Below are 23,129 nucleotides of genomic sequence, written 5' to 3' on the forward strand. Positions count from 1 at the left end.
TGACTTTTTTTTTTTTGGTTTCCCACCCGGTGTCTGGTACCTGCATTGGAGCCCGACTATATCCGGATTTGCGCCGCGTAGGGCCCCATTCGGAGGGAAGCGCTCCCTACCAAGGATTTTTCCATACTCAGGACTCGAACCTGAGACCTCTGCTTAAGGGAGGAGCAGTCTCATCCACTGCACCACATCCTTTGGTGGTACAAATAGTGACTCAATTACAAATCTTAGACCATAATAAGGCAATCGGAAAATGACACTATATAGCTGCTCTTAAAACAATATCGAAAAAATATTTTTTTTATATATATACATTTTATATGTTATATACAAAACTATACAAATTTTATATACTTTTCGGCTACCAAATGTAAATAGTTTCTAGTGCGGGCTAAAAGTGAAGATCGTTAAGCCTTTGATTCACTAAGTATAACTGCGAGGGAATTTTAATATGTACATTGCTACCTATATTTGAGTTTAGGGGATTCAAAATATTAAAAAGTAAATACATGAAGAAGCCAAAGGGATTGAAAAATCTACTATACATACATAAAAAAATAATTTTGACCTTATTATATATCCAGGTCATATTTTGGCGAAGAGATATTCCGATGAACCCCTTGCGTCCCCCTAGCTATGCCCCTAGTTCAGCGATATGTTGATGAGCTTCGTTTTGTCATTTCTTCTACAGAGTTGGTCTTTCTTTCCTCCTTTTACTGATAGGCTTTTGCAAACTCGAAGCTCTAAATAAATATGAGGCTCTCCATATAATAAAAAACTGAATCAATTATCCTCCTCTCTTTTGTTTTGGGTTGAGCAAGAATGGCATGTTTGGAGCATCTTGAACAAGGGAAAATACTTGTATAAGAACCAAGTACAGAAAACCAATCGATAAATTTATATATGGTATATAGACAAGGGAATATCATTTCTATTCATTGATAAGGAAATAATTTCTCTACGACTACTTCAAAAGTTGGATACTTACCATCACATTCGCGAAGAAATGCAAGTTTGATCTTCTTGATATTTGCCAGGATATCTTTCATGTTCAACCTCTCATTAGGAGATTCCGCTGTACAATTCAATGCCAACTCCAATATAGCAGACACACAATGCAACTTTTTCTTAAAACCAATCTTTTCAGATTCCAATAAACTGACATCAATAATATCCTCTGGTGCTACAGGTAGTGAATTACATACCCAACTCCTCATGCTCAAGTTTTCTTGAAACATTTCGTTGTATGGATTTTTTCTTGTGAAAGTTTCCATAAGCATAATGCCATAGCTATATACATCACAGCTTGTAGAAACTAACCCTACTGATCCATACTCTAAACAAACATTAATAGAGTAATTAGTTTCTTGACAGGCCGAATAAACAAGCAAAAATCATATCCGATGGGATTATACTAAAAATACTTGAAACTACTTTGAGTAGATAAAGATTAAGCAAAATAAAGAAGGTTCAACAGGAATGAATCAAGGGTAAGGCAATTAAACTGAAACTATATACTATAACTGCAAGTTTCTTTTCCTTTATAATCGTTACATATGCATGAATATAGGTTTGATATTGCTGTATTTTGATGTTTTCAATACCATTTTCTATGCAAAATCTGCAATAGATTAAATTAGAACCAGATAAAAATTATTAAAGCACTTCATATTTGATAAAAGGACAAAAAGAAAGCTACCTGGTGCAATGTAACCCATTGTAGCAAGTGTTTTAGTATGAACAATAGATTCCCCTTCTCCCAATAACTTTGCCATGCCAAAGTCACTCACATGTCCAACCAACTTTTCGTCTAGCAAGACATTACTAGGCTTCAAGTCACAATGTACAATAACTGTTGAGCAACCATGGTGGAGATATTCCAGAGCAGATGCCACATCAATCATTACGTCTAATCTTTGGATTATGTCCAGGAAGTAATCATCAGAATGTAACCATTTCTCCAAGCTGCCATTAGGCATGTACTCTAGTAGTAATGCTTTAAAATCCATGTTGGAACAACTGCTGATAACTTTGGTGAGATTTCTATGGCGAAGGTTGCGCAAAACTTCACATTCAAGATCAAAACTCTTGAATGCAACTTCAGATTGTAAGGTAAACACTTTGATGGCCAAAACCATCCCATTTGAAAACATGCCCTTGTAAACAGAGCCAAAACCTCCACGGCCTAGCAAGTTGCATTGGTCGAACCCTTGAGTTGCCCTTTCAATTTCAATATATGAAATCCTGGTTGGTGTTGTTGTTGCAGGTAAAGATTCGACTTGAGTTGGAATATTTCTATTCCCACGTCTCTTTAACATGAAAAGAATAATTGAACCTAATCCCATCAATAAAACTGCCAGTGGGATAAGTACAATCAGAAGAACTTTGTTTCTCCGCGATTGATGAACGGACCTATTCTTACAAGGTAAGAAAAGGAAACCACCACATAACTCTTCATTTCCCATAAAAGATTGAGAGGTGAAATTGACAAATGGTCCTTTACTTGGGATTTCACCTTCTAATCTATTGAATGATACATTGAAATGCTTTACATATTGAAGTGCCTCTAATGATTTTGGAATCATACCTGAAAGATAGTTATTGGATAGATTCACCGACTCCAAACTTAACATTTTTCCAAGTGACTCAGGAATAGATCCTTGTAACTCATTATAAGCCACAGAAAGATAAAGTAGTTTCTGCAAGTCCCCCACTGTGCTCGGAACACTTCCTGAAATGTGATTCCTTGACAAATCTAAGAATGTTATGGCATTCAAATTTCCAAAATCTGGAGGTAAAGAACCAACCAAAGAATTATTCGACAAGTCAAGCTCCACAAGATCTTTGAGGCTCCATAAACTCATAGGTATCTTAGTGAGCCTATTTGAATTTAGATAAATATTTCTCAAAGAGGTAACGTTACCAATGCAATACGGTATCGGACCCGAAATTTGATTATATGACAAAGATACCATGCCCAACACCGGCAAATTGCAGAGGCATTCCGGCAAGGGTCCAATTAATCTATTCTGGTGAAGATATAACCTTTGAAGATTGTGTAGATCACAGAATGTGCTAGGCACTGATCCAGTCAAATCATTGTCTAATAGGTACAAATCAGTTAAGTTACTTAAATTCCCAATTCCTAATGGTATCTGGCCACTAATTTCAGAATGACGTAAATCAAACAGTTCAAGAGAAGTGGAGAGATTGCCAATGGAATCTGAAAGAACACCATTAAGAGGATTATCCGACAAATCTATCTCTCTCAAAGATCTGCAGTTTGCCAAGGAAGCAAAGATACTTAGTTGTGGAAATGTTAAGTTATTACGGAACAAGCGCAAACGTTCAAGCTGTCTCAAATCCCCTAACGAGTTAGGAATTGCGCCGCTGAATCTGTTATCATCAAGTATTAATTCCTTTAGATTTGAAGAATTGAACACTGAGTTGGGTATAACTCCACCAATGTTGTTTTCACCAAGATGCAAATACTGTAGAGTTGTTGGCCAGTAGCCTAAAGCAGATGGAAGACTACCCGAAAAGTTATTGTAAGAAAGTGCCATCCCTCTTAGCGTAGAAATATTGAAGAGCTCTTCCGGTAAGGAACCACTTAATTTATTGAATTGCAAGTAAAGTAACTCCAATTTTTGAAGATTCCCAATCTCTCTAGGTATAACACCTGCTACATTATACATAGAAAAAGGATCCAAGTTAATGCTATTTTTTCTAATTTTGTTCTAACTTCCATGAAACAATTCAGAAAGAGTATATCTGGATTAAGGCTATCTAATTACGCAAGTTATCAACGGTTCATCAATATGTGGATAATGATATATATACATTTATAGGTTGAATATAACAACTACTATGGACTTCATATATCAATAATCAACAACTTCCATATGCAAGACTAGACTGGATTACCAAACAAGAATGATTTGCTTGAAAATTACCAGATAAATTGTTGGTGTTGAAATTAAGCAACCATAGTGATGACATGTTGAATATGGTGCGCGGTATTGAACCCACTAAGTGGTTGTTCTCAAGTTGCAATTTCTGCAATTTTCGTAAATTTCCAATTGTATCTGGAATTATGCCTGCAAATTAATTTGTGAATTAGAGAACACTGCACACCTTTATGGCAGCAGACCTTTTATTTACTTATGCTATTGGGCATTGGCCAAAGCATGCTTAAGGAAAAATGATAATTTACCTTCTAAGTTATTTCCCCCAAGGCTTAATAACTCAAGCATTTCCAACTTTCCAAGTTCCGGTGGAATGGTCCCGCTGAGCTTATTATAGGACAAAGCCAAGTCATACAGTTCTGAGCAATTCGATAAACCTTCTGGAATGTGACCACTCAATTGGTTGGAAATTATTGAAATGCTTTTGATTCTTTGAAGACGGCTGCAGATATCTACAGGAAGACTTCCTGATAATTGATTATATGTGAGAGCTAAAGTCTCCAAAGAAGAGATGTTCAAAATGGAGAAGGGGATAGAGCCAGTAAGTTGGTTACTGACTAAAACCAACTCTTTTAGATTTTGAAGGTTGCCGATCTCTTTGGGAATATTGCCTTGAAGACGATTGTATCCAGCACTCAGAGTCTCTAACTTGGATAGGTTAGAAATAGAAGGAGGTATATAAGTGAAAGCGTTGTCATCAAGAATTAACATCTTAAGCTTAGAAAATAAACCAAACCATATTGGAATTTCTCCGCTAAAATTATTGTATCCGAGATCAATTTCCCTCAATCGACGTACACGAGACAAATCTTGAGGAAAGTCTCCGTCGAAATTATTTTTGCTCACATCGAGAGAAACGAGAAAGGAGAGGTTTCCCAACTGTGGTGGAATGGTTCCATGAATGTTCATGTTGGATATATTTAGTGCAGTCACCCTATGGTGGTGAGAGCCACAACTGATTCCAATCCAATTACAAACTGAAGCTTGAGAAGACCAATTTTGAGTTAAGGGATGAGAAGAGTTTAGAGCAAAGCTTGATTTCAAGGCAAGAAGAGCTGATTGATCTGTGGTTATGTTTGTGGCCATGCATGCCACTAAGAAATAGAGTTCGAAGACTACTGAAAGAACAAAAGAGTAGGATTTCTCCATGAATACAGCTAATTTGTAGTGTTAGAACTACAGCTAAACTAAGGAATAAAGTGTTCAGCTATAAGTAGGCACAAGAAGTTGCTAATGAAATGTGGGAGGCAGGTGGGGAAAAGCAGTGCGAGGATAAAAACATAAACTTGACTTCACTGAGTCTATTTTACACAAATTGAAACATAAATGAATCCATCATTAGTTGTTTTATAAACATAACAGAGCTGTCAAACCACAAGGACAATCTCTCACAATAATCCAAAAATAAATTTTTCCAAATACCACATTCAAACACTCACAAAGGACAAAAAGATAAAACAAATTCAAGCTGCTTTCTAGTACAAACACTTTGCAATGTTTCTTGGCCGGCTGTTGAAATTGATATCAACATGATTGCAATCTTTAATATTAAACTAGACATTCTTTAATTAATTTCAACTTTAGAACTCATTTTACGCGTTGAATTTATTGCCTGTGCAACCCTTCTTCCTCTTCTGCTATGCCCTATAACCTTTTCTGCTCAATTTTATATCTATGTATACAACAAGCAAGCTTTCTATAGTTTCCTGTTTTCTTTTTAATTGTTGAATATCTTATTATATTTTATATTGGTAAAGTGTGGTCTAATTTGAATACACCTTGAACAATGCACCAGATTCTGTTCAATCCACAAAGACAACATGTTGGTAAAGTAGTTTTATCCAACAAAGTTGTAGCAGATAACTTGTAAATTTTTATATTATTACTCCCTATCTCATCTAGTTAACTGAGAAACAGGGGTTTGGTATTTAGCAGAGTCCTACTAGGAAAGCAGATTTTCTTTTAAACTGCCTTCTTCATAACAGAAGCCAGTTAAGAAGAAAGAGTTAAGTAAATTAAATTTGGTTCACTATAAACTGCACAAAGGATGCGCAACCACAAACAGTTATATCATAGAAAGAGATACTTCTGATGAGCAAGAAGATCCTGGTTGTAACAATTTATGTGCAGATAAGAACAACCACCCAATAAAATCTAACAAGTGGGGTCTGGGGAGGGTAGAGTGTATGCAGACCTTACCCCTACCCCGGAGGAGTAGAGAGGCTGTTTTCGGGAGACCCTCGGCTCAAAAAGATGAACAGAGACAATAGATCCGTACCAGCAACAGCAACCAAGGAGATAATATCTGTACCAACGTTTATGAGCAGATAAATGCTCTCTATATTCCAGGAAATATGATAAAATGGAACCAGACAACAATATCCAAAAGTACCACTGAGATTGAAAAGGACAGGGAACTATATCATCCTTTCAATATTAATCAAGTCCTTAAGAAATAGCATTTGTGATGACCCAAAAGGTCATCACTTGTTTTACAAGTCGATTCTGTGATTCGAGGCCTTAAAACCTCCTTTTTGTCTCACCTTGATTTGCGTGCGGGCGTGTATCCAAAAAGCCATTATGTGAAAATCTGTGAAAAATGGTGAATTTTACTTTTAAATGAATTTAGGTTGACTTCGGTCAACATTTTGGGTAAACGGACCCGGACTCGTGATTTGACAGTCCCGGAGGATCCGTAGGAAAATATGGGACTTGGGCGTATGTCCGAAATAAATTCTAAGGTCCCAAGCCCGAGGAATGAATTTTTAACGAAAATTATTTTCTGAAATATATATGAGTTTTTGGAAATGAAATATGTTTGAATTTGATGGTATCTGGCCCGTATTTTGGCTCCGGAGCCCGGTACAGGTCTTATATGTGATTTAAGTTGAGCCTGTAAAATTTGGTAAGAAACGGAGGTCATATGACGTGATTCAGAACCTTAGTTGTTAAATTTGAAACTTCGAAAGTTCTTGAGATTTTTTTTGATTTTGATGCTAAATTTCTAGTTATTGATGTTATTTTGATGCTTTGATCGCACGAGCAAGTCTGTATGATGTCTTTGGACTTGCGTGCATGTTTGGTTTAGAGCCCCGAGGGCTCGGGTGAGTTTTGGATAGGTCACGGAGTGAAATTTGGACTTAGGAAATTGCTGGTATGTTGTAGGCCTACAGGCTTCGCAAATGCCTGGCTCGCAAATGCGAGCCCGCAAATGCGAACCTTTATCGCAAATGCAAAGAAGGCCTGGGCTGCCTTGGTCGCAAATGCGACGTGTTTATCGCAAATGCGAAGGTCCCTCGCAAATGCGAAGGTCCCTCGCAAATGCGAATAGGACCGGATTTCTTCAGTGTCGCAAATGCGACAATATTTTCACATTTGCGAAGTTAACAGGTTCTGAATTGCGAACCCTGGTCGCAATTGCGACATCTGCAACCTGCAAAATCATGACTTAGACGCATTTCAGCCATTTTTCAACCCTTTTCAAAACCTAAACACCTTTGTGTGATTTTTCAAAGACAAGTACTCTTTCAAATCGATTGTAAGTCATTTCTAACTCGTTTTCATTAATCTTTAACATCTTTTCACATGATTTCAACTCAAAATCAAGGGTTTTCACGGGGGAAATTGGGTGTTTTGGGTAGAACTTAGGTTTTCCAAATTTTGGGGATTTGGACCTCGATTTGAGGTCCGATTTCAAAACAAATTATATATTTGGGTTCGTGGGTGAATGGGTAATCGGGTTTTGGTTCGAACCTCGGGTTTTGACCATGTGGGCCCGGAGTCGATTTTTGACTTTTTGGGAAAAACTTTAGAAAACCTATTTTCATGCATTAGAATTGATTCATTTAGTATTTATTGATATAGTTAAGTAACTTGTGGCTAGATACAAGCGAATTGGTGGTGGAATCAAGAGGTAAAGCGATAGTTGAGGCTTGAATGGTGTTCGTGGCATCGAGGTAAGTGTTTGGTCTAACCTTAGCTTAAGGGATTAGGAGTTGTGTCTTATTTGCTATGTGTTAATTGTTGAGTACGACGTATAGGCATGGTGACGAGTATCTATACGTTGGGTTCAAGCATGCCCGTGAGTCTTATACTATGATTAATGTGACTCCGTTTTGTATAGTTCATGCCTTATGTGATGATTTCATTTGTTGAACAAGGCTTGTGGAAGTAGTATTGGTAATTGAACATTGAAGAGCGTTGGCGCAAGTTGTAAAATAATTTGTGGAAGTATTATTGGCAGTTGAACATTTTAGAGCATTGACTCAAGTTGTGAATTGAGTTGTGAAGTAAATGTGAAAAGAGAAGAGGATTATGATATTGTCTCCCTTGCCGGGATGTGGTTGTTTCTAATGTTATCTCCCTTGCCAGGATGTTATTGCTTTTGATATTGTTTCCCTTGCCGGGATATTATTATTATACTATTGTTCCCTTGCCGGGATTTTATTGTGATTTTATTTATACCCTTGCCCTTATTGCTTTGTGATTGTTGTTTGGGTAAGGAAGAGTGTTAAAGCACGAAGGGTGATATCGTGCATGATTTTGTGAGAGAATGTTAAAGCACGAAGGGTGATACCGTGTCGTACGATGTACCATTCCGTGCCTTTATATGAGTAATAATGCACGAAGGATCATTCCGTGCCATGATTATGTGAGGTAAAAGCACGAAGGGTGATGTCGTGCCGATTATATTAATTTTTATGGTGAGGACGAGAGTAAAAGCACGAAGGGTGATGCCGTGCACTTGTCCTTGATTTTCCTGATTCTTGTTGATAATTGAGTTATGATGTTCTTTACGTTTACTTACTGATTTTCTGTTGTTACTTGATTTTATTGTGATGTTATTGATTTCCTTGCCCAAATTGCTTTGTGATTGTTGCTTGGGTGAGGAAAAGTGTAAAGCACAAAGGGTGATGTCGTGCATGATATTTGTGAGAGAGTGTTAAAGCACGAAGGGTGATGTCGTGCACGTTATTTGTGAGAGAGTGTTAAAGCACGAAGGGTGATGCCGTGCACTTGTCCATGATTTCCTGATTTTATTGATAACTGAGTTATGGTTTCTCTACATTTAACTGTTGATTTTCTGTTGATACTTGTTGTACCTCGCAGCATGATTCCCCCTTCCTATCTTTAATTGTGAAGTTCCGCCTTTATTTTCCGATGTATATGATTTAACTGCACAGGTTTATTTGATAGTCTGGTCCTAGCCTCGTCACTACTTCGCCGAGGTTAGGCTAGGCACTTACCAGCATATGGGGTCGGTTGTGCTGATACTACACTCTGCACGGTGTGCAGATCCCGGTACTAGAACATACGGACCTTAGCTTTGGGTTGCTGCCTTCAGTCCATTCGGAGATCCGAGCTAGTCCTGCAGGCGTCCGCAGGCATTGGCGTCTCCTTCTATCTTTTCATCCTGTTTCATTTATGTATTTCCGAGATAGTATTGTACTTATTTTTCGGACCCTTATTTGTAGTATTCTTAGACCGTCTGTGAAATTGTGACACAAGTTCTGGGTAGTTTATGTATGGATTGGTATTGGCATCTTTATTAAAATATTACAATTCAGTCTTCCGCTTATTAAATTCCGCTATTTATCTAATGTTGGTTATTAATTGTTAAAGGATTAAAATGGGAAAACGTAAATAATTCAAATCGTCGGCTTGCCTAGCTCTCACTAGTAGGTGCTATCACGACTCCCGAGGGTGGGAAATCCGGGTCGTGACAGCATCATTCATTTACAGGCCTTGCTCATGATTAGATTCTCTAAACAGCTCCTACAAAGGTGGCGGGCAAAGGAGTTACGGCTATGGTATTTAACAGAGCCTTTTTTTCTTTATTCTTTTGACGGAAAGATCGGAGCGACAAAGGGTTGAATCTCAGTGGAGCTAACAGAGCCCAATTGGGAAAGTAGGAAGGTAATATTTCACAAATATGGTTTTTGTATAGAGGATGGAGGACCAATCTGACTACTTAGGTATACATAGTTACTCTATTGATGATAGTGAAATTATGAGAAGAAATTTCAAATATAAGGTTTGAAGTAGGTAATTGTTAGGTGTTTGTCCAGATTTTCTTACCATAATTGGTTTTCCTATCTCATGAAGGAAAGGACAACATATTTACCATAATTGGGTTTTTCTTTTCCTAAAAGGAAAATATAATTCTTACATATTTGGCTAGTCCTTTTTTTTATAGGAAAAGGTTTGGAGTTCCATAAATTGAAGATCTGTCCTTTTCAATCAGTAGCATCCACAATCTAGCCATATGGGGTTTGAGAGTCGTGTTTAGGAGAACTTTACGCGACAAGTGTTAGTGTATCAACTTGTGTTTGCCTCTTCGTGAGATTGTTCTCTCAATATTTTGTACTCTCTTTTTATATAGTGGATTGCTCATCTCGCGGTGGACGTAGGTCAATTGACCGAACCACGTTAAATGTTTGTGTCACATTTGGTAGATTTCTCTTTTGTTGTATGAATTATCGCGATTCAAGGTTTGCTTAGCTAGTTTCCGCATGACACTTGATTTTTTCGGTCCTAACAGTAATGGGACTGTAGTTTCTGGACTCAACCTGACATTGCCTTTCTGGTGAGTGAAAGTCAGATTTCAATGGGACACACTGCTCCAAAAAAAACCTTAAAAACAAGCTTACAAGATCAGAAAATTTTGATAGGTTGATATAAAAAATAATATGCGAAGTAGAATATTTTGACAATTCCACATGAAAACTGAAAAGAGAAATTTGGCATAAGAAACAGGGGCGGACCAAGACTTTACACCAAGGAAGCTCGAAAAAAAAATACAATGAAGTGGTGCTATTGGAGTTCCAACTTCCAACATAGGACCTCATACAAATCTTGAACCTCTTTGACTATTACCTTTGACACATTCTTTATTTTCAAGAGGACTCAAGCGAATATATAGTGTCTTGTGTGTATATCGATAATCTTTTGATTTTAAAATGTAATTTACCATCACTGACGTGTAATGTTTCAAAGTCTACACTAATAAAGAGATAAATCCTATTTTAATATTGAACGAGACATTAATCCAAAGTCTATATGTATTGAATGAGAAGTAGCAGAAAGAAAACCCATGCTAAGATGCAAGCTAAAATAACCAAAACAGAGAGAACTCTCAGCCAGAAGATTCGCATATAACAGCTTCGGAGCAAATAATTGCTGCCTGAATTACAAGAAACATGATTAATTTAAACCAAGCAGAAGTTCCTAAAAGTAGCATCAGGATAACAAAAAGAAAAGGATATCGACACACCAAACAGGTATGCAGAAAACATAAGATCTCACCATATAGGAGGTAGCCTCATTTATCACTTCATCAACTTGTCGATCAGCTAAAGAGATCTGTAAAGTTTGGGGCTGTCCGGAAGAGCATGACACTTCCCTGTGTTGGAAGCTTTGAGCTGCAGAAGAGCATGATGTTTCCAATTGTTGATCAGGAATTTTTTGGGAAGTTTCAGCTTCAAATGAAACCATATCATCTCTGCTTCCTGGCATTGGTCATCATTAGATTCTCTCAACAGGTCAGAACTCGGAGACTTCACACCACGTTGGACCGCAATGGTTGATTGATCTATCTGTTGAATTTTATTCTCATACACCAGAAGAAGTCCCCATTTTGTTGCAATGCCTGGGTCTATAGATGCCTCAAATAAGCAATAGTCATTTGGCTTCTTCCCCTTTTCACTATCAGAAGTATGCCATAGTGCTACAAAAGTTATGTAGCTAAAGCAAATGGTGTATTTACTACTATGAGAGAAAAATGTTTGGCAAGCAACAATCAAACATTTTTTCTGGAATACAACTTGTTCTTGCCTGCCATATCTTTGCACTAACTAGGCTGTAACCTTAGTACAACCGAACCAGTGACTTCCTCTTCGTGATTTAGTATCCAAAGGTTTCTGGTTCTGAGCAGTATCTAATGGGACACGAAAGCATATAACAAATCCTTTGAATTTACTCTCATACCAACATGGATCAAGTGGAATGGAGAATCTTTTTGTATGTTCTTTTCGATAATAATTGAACCCCCTCCATCTTATATCTCCAGGGGAAAAAATGCTAAATGGTAGCCTTTTCTCACACTACATGAAAGATAATCGTATCAGCTCCAATCTCCATTTCCTTAACCATAGTTGGATAAGCAGAAAAATGACGAGAGAGAAAGAGAGAGCGATACCTAGATGCCATACTAATTAAGCGGAGGACAAATTGCAAGATATCAATCAGTTCACCTCTATTCTCAATATGCTGAGTGAATGACACTGAATACAGCTCTGAATGGTGGGGAAATCAGGGATGCTTTTCAAGACTAGAGGATCATATGCATATAACTCCTTTATGCATGCTGGAAGTTTGGGCAATACAAGCTTCTCACAAATTGTTATATCTAGATAATGAAAGCTCTGATTGTTGCTTTCATTGAAACTTATGAAATCAGTTTTAGTCAAATCCAAGTGAGCCAAAGAAGATAAGCATCCAAGATCCTGAAAATGTTTTCACTACATAGTGTGTGCTTATTAAGCTTTAACACCCTAAACGACCATGGTAAAAGAAAATTTGCATCTTCTCTGTATCCAAACCAGTGAGGGAATGATAAAAAGCTTAGTTCACCAAGGCCTGCAAATGAAGGGGGTATTCTGGAAATTGCAGTACCAGATACTACTAGCTTCTCTAACAGTTTCAAGTCACCATCTTTTCTGGCAAATCTGCAAGTCTTTTGCAGTGTAGATCACAAGAACCCTTAGATTCTTCAGAGAAGAAAAGCTGTTTGGAATGCTTAACAGATCTTTACAATGACTTAACCGTACTGTTTGAGGGAAACAAGATTTCCAATTGACACTGGAAGCTCTACAATCGGAGTATATTCTATAACAAGTTCCAATAAAATGGTGCATCCCGTCGGTTGCTGGCAACGATATTTTTTTTGGAAGGCATGAAAATTTGACAGTCTCAAGGGATTCCATCGGGTTACAACTTAGGAAGCATCTCAAGGCTCTGACAATCAGCTAGCTCTAATGTCAATAAACGGTGCAACCCCTTGGTTTCTGGTAATTCCCTCAACTTTGGAAGACAAGAAAGTTTGAGACTCGTAAGGGATCCCATCTGAACATAACTTGGAAGCTTCTCAAGGCTCTGACAACCGATTAGCTCCAGTGAAGTGAGCTTCATGAGAACTCCGAATGTGGACTGACTTCTCTCAAACTCTTACATCCCTCTAGCTTTACTCTCTCAAAATTTGGCATCATTTCAAAGCTTGGAATTTCTTCCAATTGCTCACAATAGCTGAGGGACAAAGTTTTTAGTTTGTTCAAACCGTATTTAGAATGGAAAGAAACTATAATTATGTGATAACATTCCGCAGGTGGATTGATTTAGCTTAAAAGAACATGGAATAAGAATGCCAAAGGGAAGGGATGGTAACAATCATACATTCGAAATTAACCAGAGTTTCTGAAGTGTAGTACTTTCAAGTGTATCCAGGCGAAGAAGATTTGATGGTTCAAAACTCTGTGGCTATGAATTTAGAGGGCAACTGTCCCAATCAAGCCACCTTAAGCTGCTAGGAAGATGAGTAATCGGGTCAATAGAGCAGAAATTTGTTGCTCTAACTACAAGTACCCTTAATCTTTTCATTCTCCTAAATGCTTCACTAATGTTGTAATATGAAATAACCTGTTTTGGTATGTAATTCCTTGGTATCCATAGTCCCTCCACAGCTTCTGCTTCCTAAAAGGAAACAAAAGAAAACCTTTATTAAAACATTATTGTGTGAAAATCATTTCCATAGCTGAAAATTCGATTAATACTTAAAAGTAGATATTGCCATGAGCTTGCAAGGGGATGTCTCCTAATTTTACATATTATTCATTAGTAGTTCAATCCGAGAAAAAGATATCAAAAGACGAGACCACACAAATACAATAATATGGAAAAGGAAACAACCGACAACAAACGAATGTGATTTCTAGTAGAAGAAAATACTTGGATCTCTATGTGTGTGTGTGCACATAAGTATATCAAAATGATTTAGTTAAAGATCACGAGGAAACAACATTTGAAATACAAGACTATTGTACCCATTATACATTTGTGAATAAGAAAATCAATCTCATTCATTCAACTAACAAAAAAATGATATAAAGTACTAAAAGTGATACGATTGACACGAATGAGAAAACAAAATACAACTGTATTCTATGTGGCAAAATAATTGAAAAAAGAAAAGTAAAAGAACAAGAAATTCGTACACATAACCTAAAAGTGGATGATGACAATACAGTTCTTATGTATGAGATAATGACATATCTTACGAAATTTCCAGTAAACAGATCCTCGATGTCCTCAGGAAGCCATATTCTACTCCTTCTTGAGTCATGTTGACTGAATACACTTCATCCACTATATGGTTATCTAACCACTGTTTATCTCTTGTTGTAATCAAAATTCTACTACCACTACCAAACCAATCATGCCTTCCAACTAACATTTCTAATTGGCCTTTCTGATTTACATCATCAAGAATGATCAAAACCTTCATTGAGCGCAGCCGCTTCCTCATGATTTCCATGCCTTCATATACACTTGTTATAGTTAAGCTTACCTTTAGGAGAGAGGAGAACACCTTGCAAATATTGCAGTCCATATGTCCTTTGCATTTCTGCAACACTATCAAGAAAACTGTTAAGCAGTTAGTCAGGTATAGTGTCCCACATCAGGAAGTCGAAACCTATTATTATGTAATCATTGTATATAAATAGGGCGTTGTACAATACTTCAATTAATTAATAATGCTTTCTCCCGTGCTTTCTCATATGGTATCAGAGCATTACTAAGAAACTTATCGCTATGCATCATTTCAGCGACTTCCAGGAAGAAAGACCTCGTCGCCGTGCAATTTTTTGGCGACTTAGAAGGCTGTCTGCAAGCAAATTACTTTTCATTGGTGCTGTGCAAAAACCAACACCACCACAAGACTCCTCAGGCTCAGACAACCAAACACCTGTCAATCCCACCGGAAAACTCACATCCACGCGCCCTCACACGCCGAAAAAGAAGAAAAAAATCCTGCGAGATCTGATCCACGCGCCGGCGCATTAGCCCTATTCCGGCTAGAGTTTGGAAAAGTTTCTGTTGAACAGTCAGATCGCCTAGTAATTCCGAGCCTACCCATACCTTTTTCTTTTTATTCCGGTCACTTTGAGATTTTCCGGCAACTACACTGACTTTCCGGCAGCTACAATGATTTTTCCGGCGAAACTTCTTTTGGACAGATTACTCAGGAGGTTATTCCGAGTCTTTTCATTCAAGTTTAAATCAAATTCCGACCACTTTTATATTTTCCAGCGTGAGCAGTGATTTTTCCATAAAATTTCTGCTTTTCCCGGCGCAACGTTATAATGGCATTCGTATCAGAAGCCTTTAACTCATAGTCCGTTGGATCCAATTCATTGAATCCAATCCAGATGGTTTCTTTACCGGATTATATTGAGTTCCTTCAGTACAAAGCATGTAAACAGACATCTTCAAGGATAGCTTCCGTTGTTCAAACAGATAGTAGTGTGACTTGTGTCTCCCAATCTTCAACCTCTGAGTCTTGGGTCATTGATTCAGGTGCATCTGATCATACTTCTAGTAACAAATCTCTTTTCACTACTATTTCGTGATCTCAATCTCTCCAACAGTCACAATGGCCAATGGGTCTAAAAACTGCTCGTACCCTACTCATACAATCTCATGTTCCGTTGCGTTTTTGGAGGGATGAAGTTCTTACATCTTGCTATCTTATTAATCGTATGACATCTTCAGCTATCCAGAATCAAGTTCCATTCTCTGTCCTGTTTCCCCACTTACCTTTGTTCTCTCTTCCACCCCGTGTCTTTGGAAGCACGTGTTTTGTTCATAACCTTACTCCAGGACTCCTTGTGCTCTTAAGTATGTATTTCTGGGTTACTCGAGAACGCAAAAGGGGAATCAATGCTATTCTCCTGACCTCCAGCAATATCTTATGTCCGCTGATGTTACCTTCTTTGAAACCCAATCATATTTCACAGGTGCAAATAATCACTTAGATATTTCTGAGGTGCTACCAGTTTCTTCTTTTGGAGATTCAGTCACTATCTCCCATTCATCTTCCTCTACAACTCCAGCTCCACCACCTAGAGCTATAGCTCTAGTTGCAGCTCCACCACTTATAGCTCCAGTTCCACCACCTATAGCTCCAGTTCTACCACCTATAGCTCCAATTCCACCACCTAGTCCAGTTCAAGATGGAACTGGTGTGTGATAATCAAGTTGCTCTTATTGCGTCAAATCTGATGTTCCATGAGAGGACTAAACATATTGAGATCGACTGTCACTTTGTCAGAGAAAAGATACTCTCAGGAGATACTGTTACAAAGTTTGTGAAGTCGAATGATCAGCTAGCAGATATTTTCACTAAGTCGCTTACTGGTTCTCGTATTAGTTATATTTGTAACAAGCTCGGTACAGATGATTTATATGTACTGGCTTGAGGAGGAGTGTTAAGTAGTTAGTCATGTATAGTATCCCACATCGGGAAGCAAATACCTATTATTATGTAATCATTGTATATAAATAAGGCGTTGTACAACACTTTAATTAATTAATAATATTTTCTCCCGTGCTTTCTCACAAAAACAAACATCTTCAAATTGGCAAGAATATTTTCCAAACACAGCACTTGCGATTGTTGTCTTGCCAATGCCTCCCATCCCCCCTATTCCAATAAAACAAACATTAGGTGCTTCCATCCTTAGTAATGAACTTACTTCACGCACTCGAGATTCCATCCCCACTAAATCATTATCAATGCTTGAAATAACTTGACATAATTTACCCAGTATGTCTTCAACAACATGCTGAATGCAATTAGATTCATATTTGTACATGCAATGGCAAAAACAACTCGAAATGAGACTTCACATACAGCGTGCATGATTGATGCGTTTTAGTATTCCTAGTCCTTTCAAGACCATGAGAAAATCATTAGTGCAGAAATTATGTAATATGCTTAGTATTTCTAATCACTTTAGATACCCTGAGAATCAGAAATAATGTGGAAAAAAGTGCTCAATCGCTTCTCATCTCTCTCTGTTCACATACTCTCTTTGGTTCCTCACCCTGTTAATGGTTGGTTATTATTTACCCCATTACCTATTTTTTCTTCCTTTAAAGATTTATCTTTTGGGAAATGACTATTGTTCAAAAATGAACCTTTCGGCCAACTTAACCTCAAAGGCTAGCTCATGAGGTAAGGATTGCCGAATATCATATGAGGAGACAACTCATATCCAAAACTAATGTGGAACTCACCCTTCACATGTCCAGAACTACATTTAGAGGATGGACAACACAATATACGGGCCCCAAATTTGGTAAACCCAGAATAGAGATGGGTTTGGCTCTGAAAAACATGTTAAAAAAAGGATCTTAGGCCTAACTTAACTGCAAAACTAGCTCACAAAGTAAGGATTGGCAAATCCATATAAGGAGACAATAACCCATACCCTCAACCACTGCAATACTCTAACACACAAAGCAGCATATTTTTATTTCCAGCCCTACCTTTTCTTTCTCTCTTTCAAATTGCATAAGGATAGTATAACTACTTTTAGCTTCTCTAAGCTGTTAAAACATATCTTGGAGGCTATTGTTTAGTCGATGACGAACTAAGCTCTTACCTTGCTTTCCCAAGAACTTACTAGTATTCCTGACTGAGAACATATCTTCAGTATACTGGATAAACTACTGAAATTTTTTTCTTGCATGTGATTTTCTTTTTTCATCACATATATTTTATGTGTCTAACAATATTGAATCCCCTGAATAGCCAAGAGTATAGGTGACCCCAACTATTGGGATTAAAGTATAGTTGTCCGACATAAATTTCAGTGTACTAAAAGGTTTCGGAGAATAAGCAAGAAAAGTAAAGAGAGCTTTGAACCCGTCGTAGCCATTTGGTAAGTCATATCCTGCTGTCTTGCCTTGCCTGCTTCACTAAATGCATCCCTCCAACATTGCACCTTCTCCAAATCAACTCTCAAATTTTCCTCATATCAAATGATTCAGCAAAACTTCCACTATGCTTACTTACATCCGACGGATCCATGTCATAGACAGTTTGTCCTAATTCTTTCTTGCATTTCATGATCTTTGCAAGTTCATCCAAGCACCAAGCGGAGGTTGCATAGTTCTTAGAAAATACAACAATAGCAAATCTTGATTGTTCAATAGCTTTCACAAGTTCAGGTGGAATTGACTTTCCTCTCTCCAACCTTATGTCATCTTTGAAAGTGTGAATCCCTCTGTGTTTTAGAGCATAGTAGAGATGACCCAGACAAGTTTTACGAGTATCTTCACCTCTAAAACTCAAGAAAACACCATTCTTCAAATTTTGATTGGATGAAGCCATTGTAGATGAATGTGAAAGATGTTTGCAGATGTAGGAAAATTGTGGTCAGTTGCTTCTTTACTACTGATATAAGCCTTTGGTTGACTTGTCACACGGTTTAAAAAGACCTGCTCACCATTCCAGTAATTCTTTAATTGGGGAAAGTTTGTCTGCTCCTTCCTTTATGTTTACTTTTAGTCGTTTGGTCAGTTCTTGGTAAATTCTATCAAAGTACCCTGATACCACATTGTTCACATCTGTCTATGACAATATTCATTTCAATCCATCACACAAACTTTTACACTCATTTTATGTAGTTTTGTTTGATTGGACACAGAATTTATAAAAGAAAAACTAAAGATCTTTAAATTTGTGGTCTAAAGCAAACCAAACTTATTTATGTGGCTATATATCATCTCGCCAAATAAATTAAGTTACTTTTAAACAGAGAAAATGTTAAACAGAATAAAAAAAATGTCACATAAATTGAATCAAAGTGAGTAATAAAGAACAGATTTTGCCTCTAAATTTGTTCTGAAACAAAACTTTAAGAGCGTGGTCTCGCTCCTATATCTTGTTCGAAGTGACCATAATATCAACCCAAAACACAATATAAAGATTTAAGTTATATACACGGTAATGATTTCAAATATACCAGATTACTTATTATTTATTCTAATTAATGTTATTAAATAGATTATATTCAATGACCTGATTGTGTAAATAGTCGGTGCATACAACCTAATTTCTTTTTTCACTTCTTCTCGACCATTAAAAGCTGAAGTTAGTGAAGCCCACCGGAGACTTGCCGGAATTTTGCCGGAGAAGTGACTGTAAGAGAGATTGAGCTGAAAGAGATTCGAGATATTTCTCGGCACGCCGCCGGAGAACAAATTTGCCGGTGATTTGTCCGTATAGCTGGTTGCCGGAACCATTAAAGATTTGTCAAGTTCGAGATTCCCGGCTGAACTTGGCCGGAAAATCCACATTGCTTTCAATCTCATTTCTTTCTTTAAGGTTTCACACTGTCAATTATCAAGTCCAATAAATAAACTCTGAATCGATAATTTAGGATTTGAAATTTGTGTTCAAGTTTCAATTTTAACTTTATTTGAACCGGCTAATAGCCCGTTTGGCGAAGGCTTTTTTGAATAGTACTTTTTTAAAAAGTATTTTTTGTGGGTATTACTTTGTGTTTGGTTAATTAATTTAAAAAGTCCTTTTGAATAATAATTAATATTTGGCCAAACTTTTAAAAAATATTTCTATATGTATTTTTCTCAAAAGTGCTTTTCAGAAAAGTGTTTTTGGACAGAAGCTATTTTTTTCTGCTTCCGCTTCTATTCGAAAGCACTTTTTCCCCTTCTAAAAACTTCTAAAATTTTTGGCCAAAAGTGCTTTAGGTAAAAAAAAATACTTTTGTCTCCAAAAAAACTTGGCCAAACAGGCTATAAATTTTGGTTAATTTTTGATAATTTGGTACATTTGTTACATTATATTACAGCTTGTTTTGGATAGTTTTGGTTATTCTTTCATAAGGTATTCTATTGCATTGTAATACATTATACTGTATTTTTTTAATTTGAATAAATTGTGTCATTTATTTTATAATGTCTCGATCAGCAATCAAAAGATAAATTTCTAATATTATAAAAAAAGAAAGTAAGGGTAGAGTTATTATTGGAAAGGTTAGGATAAAGTAGAATTATGAAAAAATTATTGATGTTGGGCATATTTCTATATGTTTTAATGTTACTTCATTCATATTTTAACCGCTTTTTTATGCTATTTAATCTTTAAAATGTTCAATATGTGTTAATTATTAGTTTTATGACTAAATAAGTTTATGTGTGATGATTTAGGATGTTTGGAGTGCAAAAATATAAAGAAAATATGCTCCAACTAGAGGAGAAGAGGGTGGATGCGTCGCATCCAACCTTGGAAAGAAGGCTGGTTGGTGCACTCTTAGCAGTGAAGTCGGGTCAAGGCATCCACCGTAGCATCTGCACCTGGGCACAATAGAGATGAAGAAACAAAGCATCCACCCTACCATGCGAAGCTGAAGAAGTGGAAGCTGATTCGCAATAGGAAAAGAAAAACTTTGACCCACAATTTTGTACGCAATATATAAGCCAAAACGCCTCTTTTAGGTCATGAACATTCCTTTTGAAGGGAATTCGACCTAGGGAGAGTAAGAAGCCCTCGTGGAGGCCGGATCTCATCTTCTTCCACCAAATTTAGTAATCTTTATGTTTCTTTGTATGATTTGTTGCTTGGCTACCATGTCTATGTGAGCTAAACTTCACGTTCTAAGATCGTGGTTCTTTCATGACTATTATTATTCGAATATTGATTTTACTTTATTGATTTATCATATTGATTTATTTATTCAAACTTGCACTTAATTATTTGATTGCTTGATCACCAATTTAATATTATCTACAAATCTAGAATTGAACTCGAAAGTGGAAATTCTAGATTGCACATAGGATTGAGTAGAGCAAGTTCTTGAACCTGGGCATCGGGGAACGGATTCGCGGTTAGGATAAAAATATACCTAATTGCCTTGCTTGGTTGATGTACAGGAGTTATAAATGCGTTCTTGCTAGTTCTGACTCCATAGACATATAGGCGTTAGGTTAGCTTTAATAAGCGAGTAAGAACTCGACAGATTCTTATGAGCAATATTAACCTTGTCAACTAATAAGCTAGATGAATTAGTTAGTCAATTCAATTGAAAAATACAATAGGAATGTTAGATAGCCCATAACCCTAGATCGTTTTCATAACATTGATAACATAAAAATCTGCTCTTTCTCTGTTCAAAGTTCATTATTTATTTTTCTTTATTTAATTAATTTAGAATCAAATACTTCTAGGTTTAATTCTTGTTTAGATAATTAGGAAAGGCTAATTTAGTTAATAGTTAATCACAAGTCCTCGTGGGTTCGACATCTGACTATTAGTCATTTTATTACTTGACGATCGCGTATACTTGCGTGTGCGTTGAGCCACAACAATAATGATGGGCAAGATGAGAAAAATGACGAGATAACGATGCGATCAAATTGATTGTTATATAAAATGACAATTCATTGTTATATAATGACGAATTTCATAAAATTTAAGAAGTAATTAAAATAATTATTGTATTTAGAATAACAATACGATACAATAAGTAACAACCATCCAAACAAGTTTTTAATGAAATTATCTACTGTGCCACACCTCCTTTTTACCCGAGGGGGATAGGGAGTTTTTCCAATTAAAGTGACATTATTCGAAATAGGATTATTTATTTAATTTTCAGAATCGCCACTTGGAATAATTTATGGTGTCCCAAGTCACCGGTTTATTTTAAATCCCAAATCGAGGAAGTTTTGACTCTTATTTATGGTCTGTGAACACAAAAGACAGGGTAAGGAATTCTGTTAACTCGAGAGAAGGTGTGAGGTACTCCCGGGTTTCGTGGTTTTAGTATGGTCGCTTAACTATTAATAATTGGCCTAATTAACTGACTTATTACGTATTTGAAACCTATGTGCACTTTTATTCCTTTCACCACTTTTATTATATTACTGCAGTTTAAACTTGTATGAAATTAAGCTGAGATGAGTTACGTTGTCGTTGTCGCACCTCCTTTTTCCGCGCCCGCGAGGGTGCGTGGGGAGTTTTCTCCAATTAAAGGACAGTCGAAACGAGATTTGTTTGTTTGTTTCAGAGTCGCCACCTGGGAATTTTAAGGCGTCCCAAGTCACCGGTTTTATTCCCTGAATCGAGGAGAATATGACTCTGTCTATTTAACAGTCTGCGTACCAAAAATCCGGATAAGGAATTCTGTTAACCCGGGAGAAGGTGTTAGGCATTCCGAGTTCCGTGGTTCTAGCACGGTCGCTCAACTGTTATATTCGGCTTGATTATTTTGATTTGTAAAATACATTTTTATTGCATGATTTTATTGTTACCGCTTCTATTTATATTTAAAGACCCTTCTTTGAATCGAATCACGCGTACGTATATTCGTGTTATAAATTATATTTTTAAAAACATGTGGAGTTGTGTCACGCGCACGTGTACACAATAATATAGATAATATATTTATTAAAACAATTATTTTCGAAATTGTGCTTAAATAAAATCAAAAACATTCGCCCTTTTTGTATAATTAAGTAGTGAACCTCACATCTCGGGGTTTTATGAAATTAATAATGATATTCTCCGAGGAATCCCTTTTATTAAATATTCGATCGAAGTTGCGCGAACGCATAATCCGAATTGCTTTTAGAAATATAATCAGGTTACGCGAACGTATCCCTAATCACAAAATATTCTTGATAAGGTTCTCTACAAATTGTTATTATGTGTTGACCGCGAGCCTTGTTTTACACATATGAATCATATACCTCAAATTTTAAAGAATTAATGACGTGAAAAAGAAAACAGACAATATGTATCTAAAACTAACATTTTTTCGTGGATACAACATTTGGATGTCCATAAATCGAATCGTGTATAAAATTGGGAAAGAACTTAAAATGATAAACAAATTAATAGTTTCCGCAGAATCTTCATTGTTTCATTTAAGGCGAACTCTTCTTCTATATATCTTTTACATAAAATGCCACGATTCGTTTATAAATCCTATGTCCTTCTCATGTATTTGTTTTAGTCCAAAGTTGCAATGGTTTGGTTAATGTTTGCAATGGAAGATAAGAGTCAAGTTGATAAGAAAGAGA

At 36.7% G+C, this 23,129-nt stretch overlaps 2 protein-coding genes across 18 annotated transcripts; both read right to left on the reverse strand.

Moving 5' to 3' along the window:
* Positions 1-281: 281 nt before the first annotated feature.
* On the reverse strand, positions 282-19,447 carry LOC104245378 (probable LRR receptor-like serine/threonine-protein kinase At3g47570). Of its 17 annotated transcripts, none has more exons than XM_070156360.1 (8): positions 19,192-19,447; positions 13,656-13,709; positions 11,268-13,539; positions 4,211-4,610; positions 3,951-4,094; positions 1,697-3,679; positions 986-1,333; positions 282-837 (listed from the first exon to the last, which is right to left on the reverse strand). In XM_070156360.1, exons 3-8 carry the CDS (start codon positions 11,475-11,477, stop codon positions 785-787), a joined length of 3,138 nt encoding a protein of 1,045 aa, XP_070012461.1. In that variant the 5' UTR covers positions 11,478-13,539; positions 13,656-13,709; positions 19,192-19,447; the 3' UTR covers positions 282-784. The 17 variants fall into 17 exon arrangements, with proteins under 17 accessions (XP_070012461.1, XP_070012453.1, XP_070012452.1 ...); XM_070156352.1 differs by adding an exon at positions 14,294-14,640 and having other exon boundaries at positions 11,268-13,709; XM_070156351.1 differs by adding an exon at positions 14,294-14,660 and having other exon boundaries at positions 11,268-13,709.
* LOC104245379 (uncharacterized) lies at positions 12,206-18,414 on the reverse strand. Its single transcript, XM_070156887.1, has 10 exons — positions 18,097-18,414; positions 16,636-16,861; positions 16,070-16,234; positions 14,863-14,982; positions 14,468-14,648; positions 14,294-14,363; positions 13,602-13,709; positions 12,955-13,115; positions 12,514-12,688; positions 12,206-12,466 (listed from the first exon to the last, which is right to left on the reverse strand). The coding sequence occupies exons 1-10, from the start codon at positions 18,412-18,414 to the stop codon at positions 12,206-12,208; spliced, it is 1,785 nt and encodes a 594-aa protein (XP_070012988.1).
* Positions 19,448-23,129: the final 3,682 nt, after the last annotated feature.

Source organism: Nicotiana sylvestris, chromosome 9 (assembly GCF_000393655.2).
Source record: "Nicotiana sylvestris chromosome 9, ASM39365v2, whole genome shotgun sequence".
NCBI classification, from domain to species: Eukaryota; Viridiplantae; Streptophyta; class Magnoliopsida; order Solanales; family Solanaceae; genus Nicotiana; species Nicotiana sylvestris.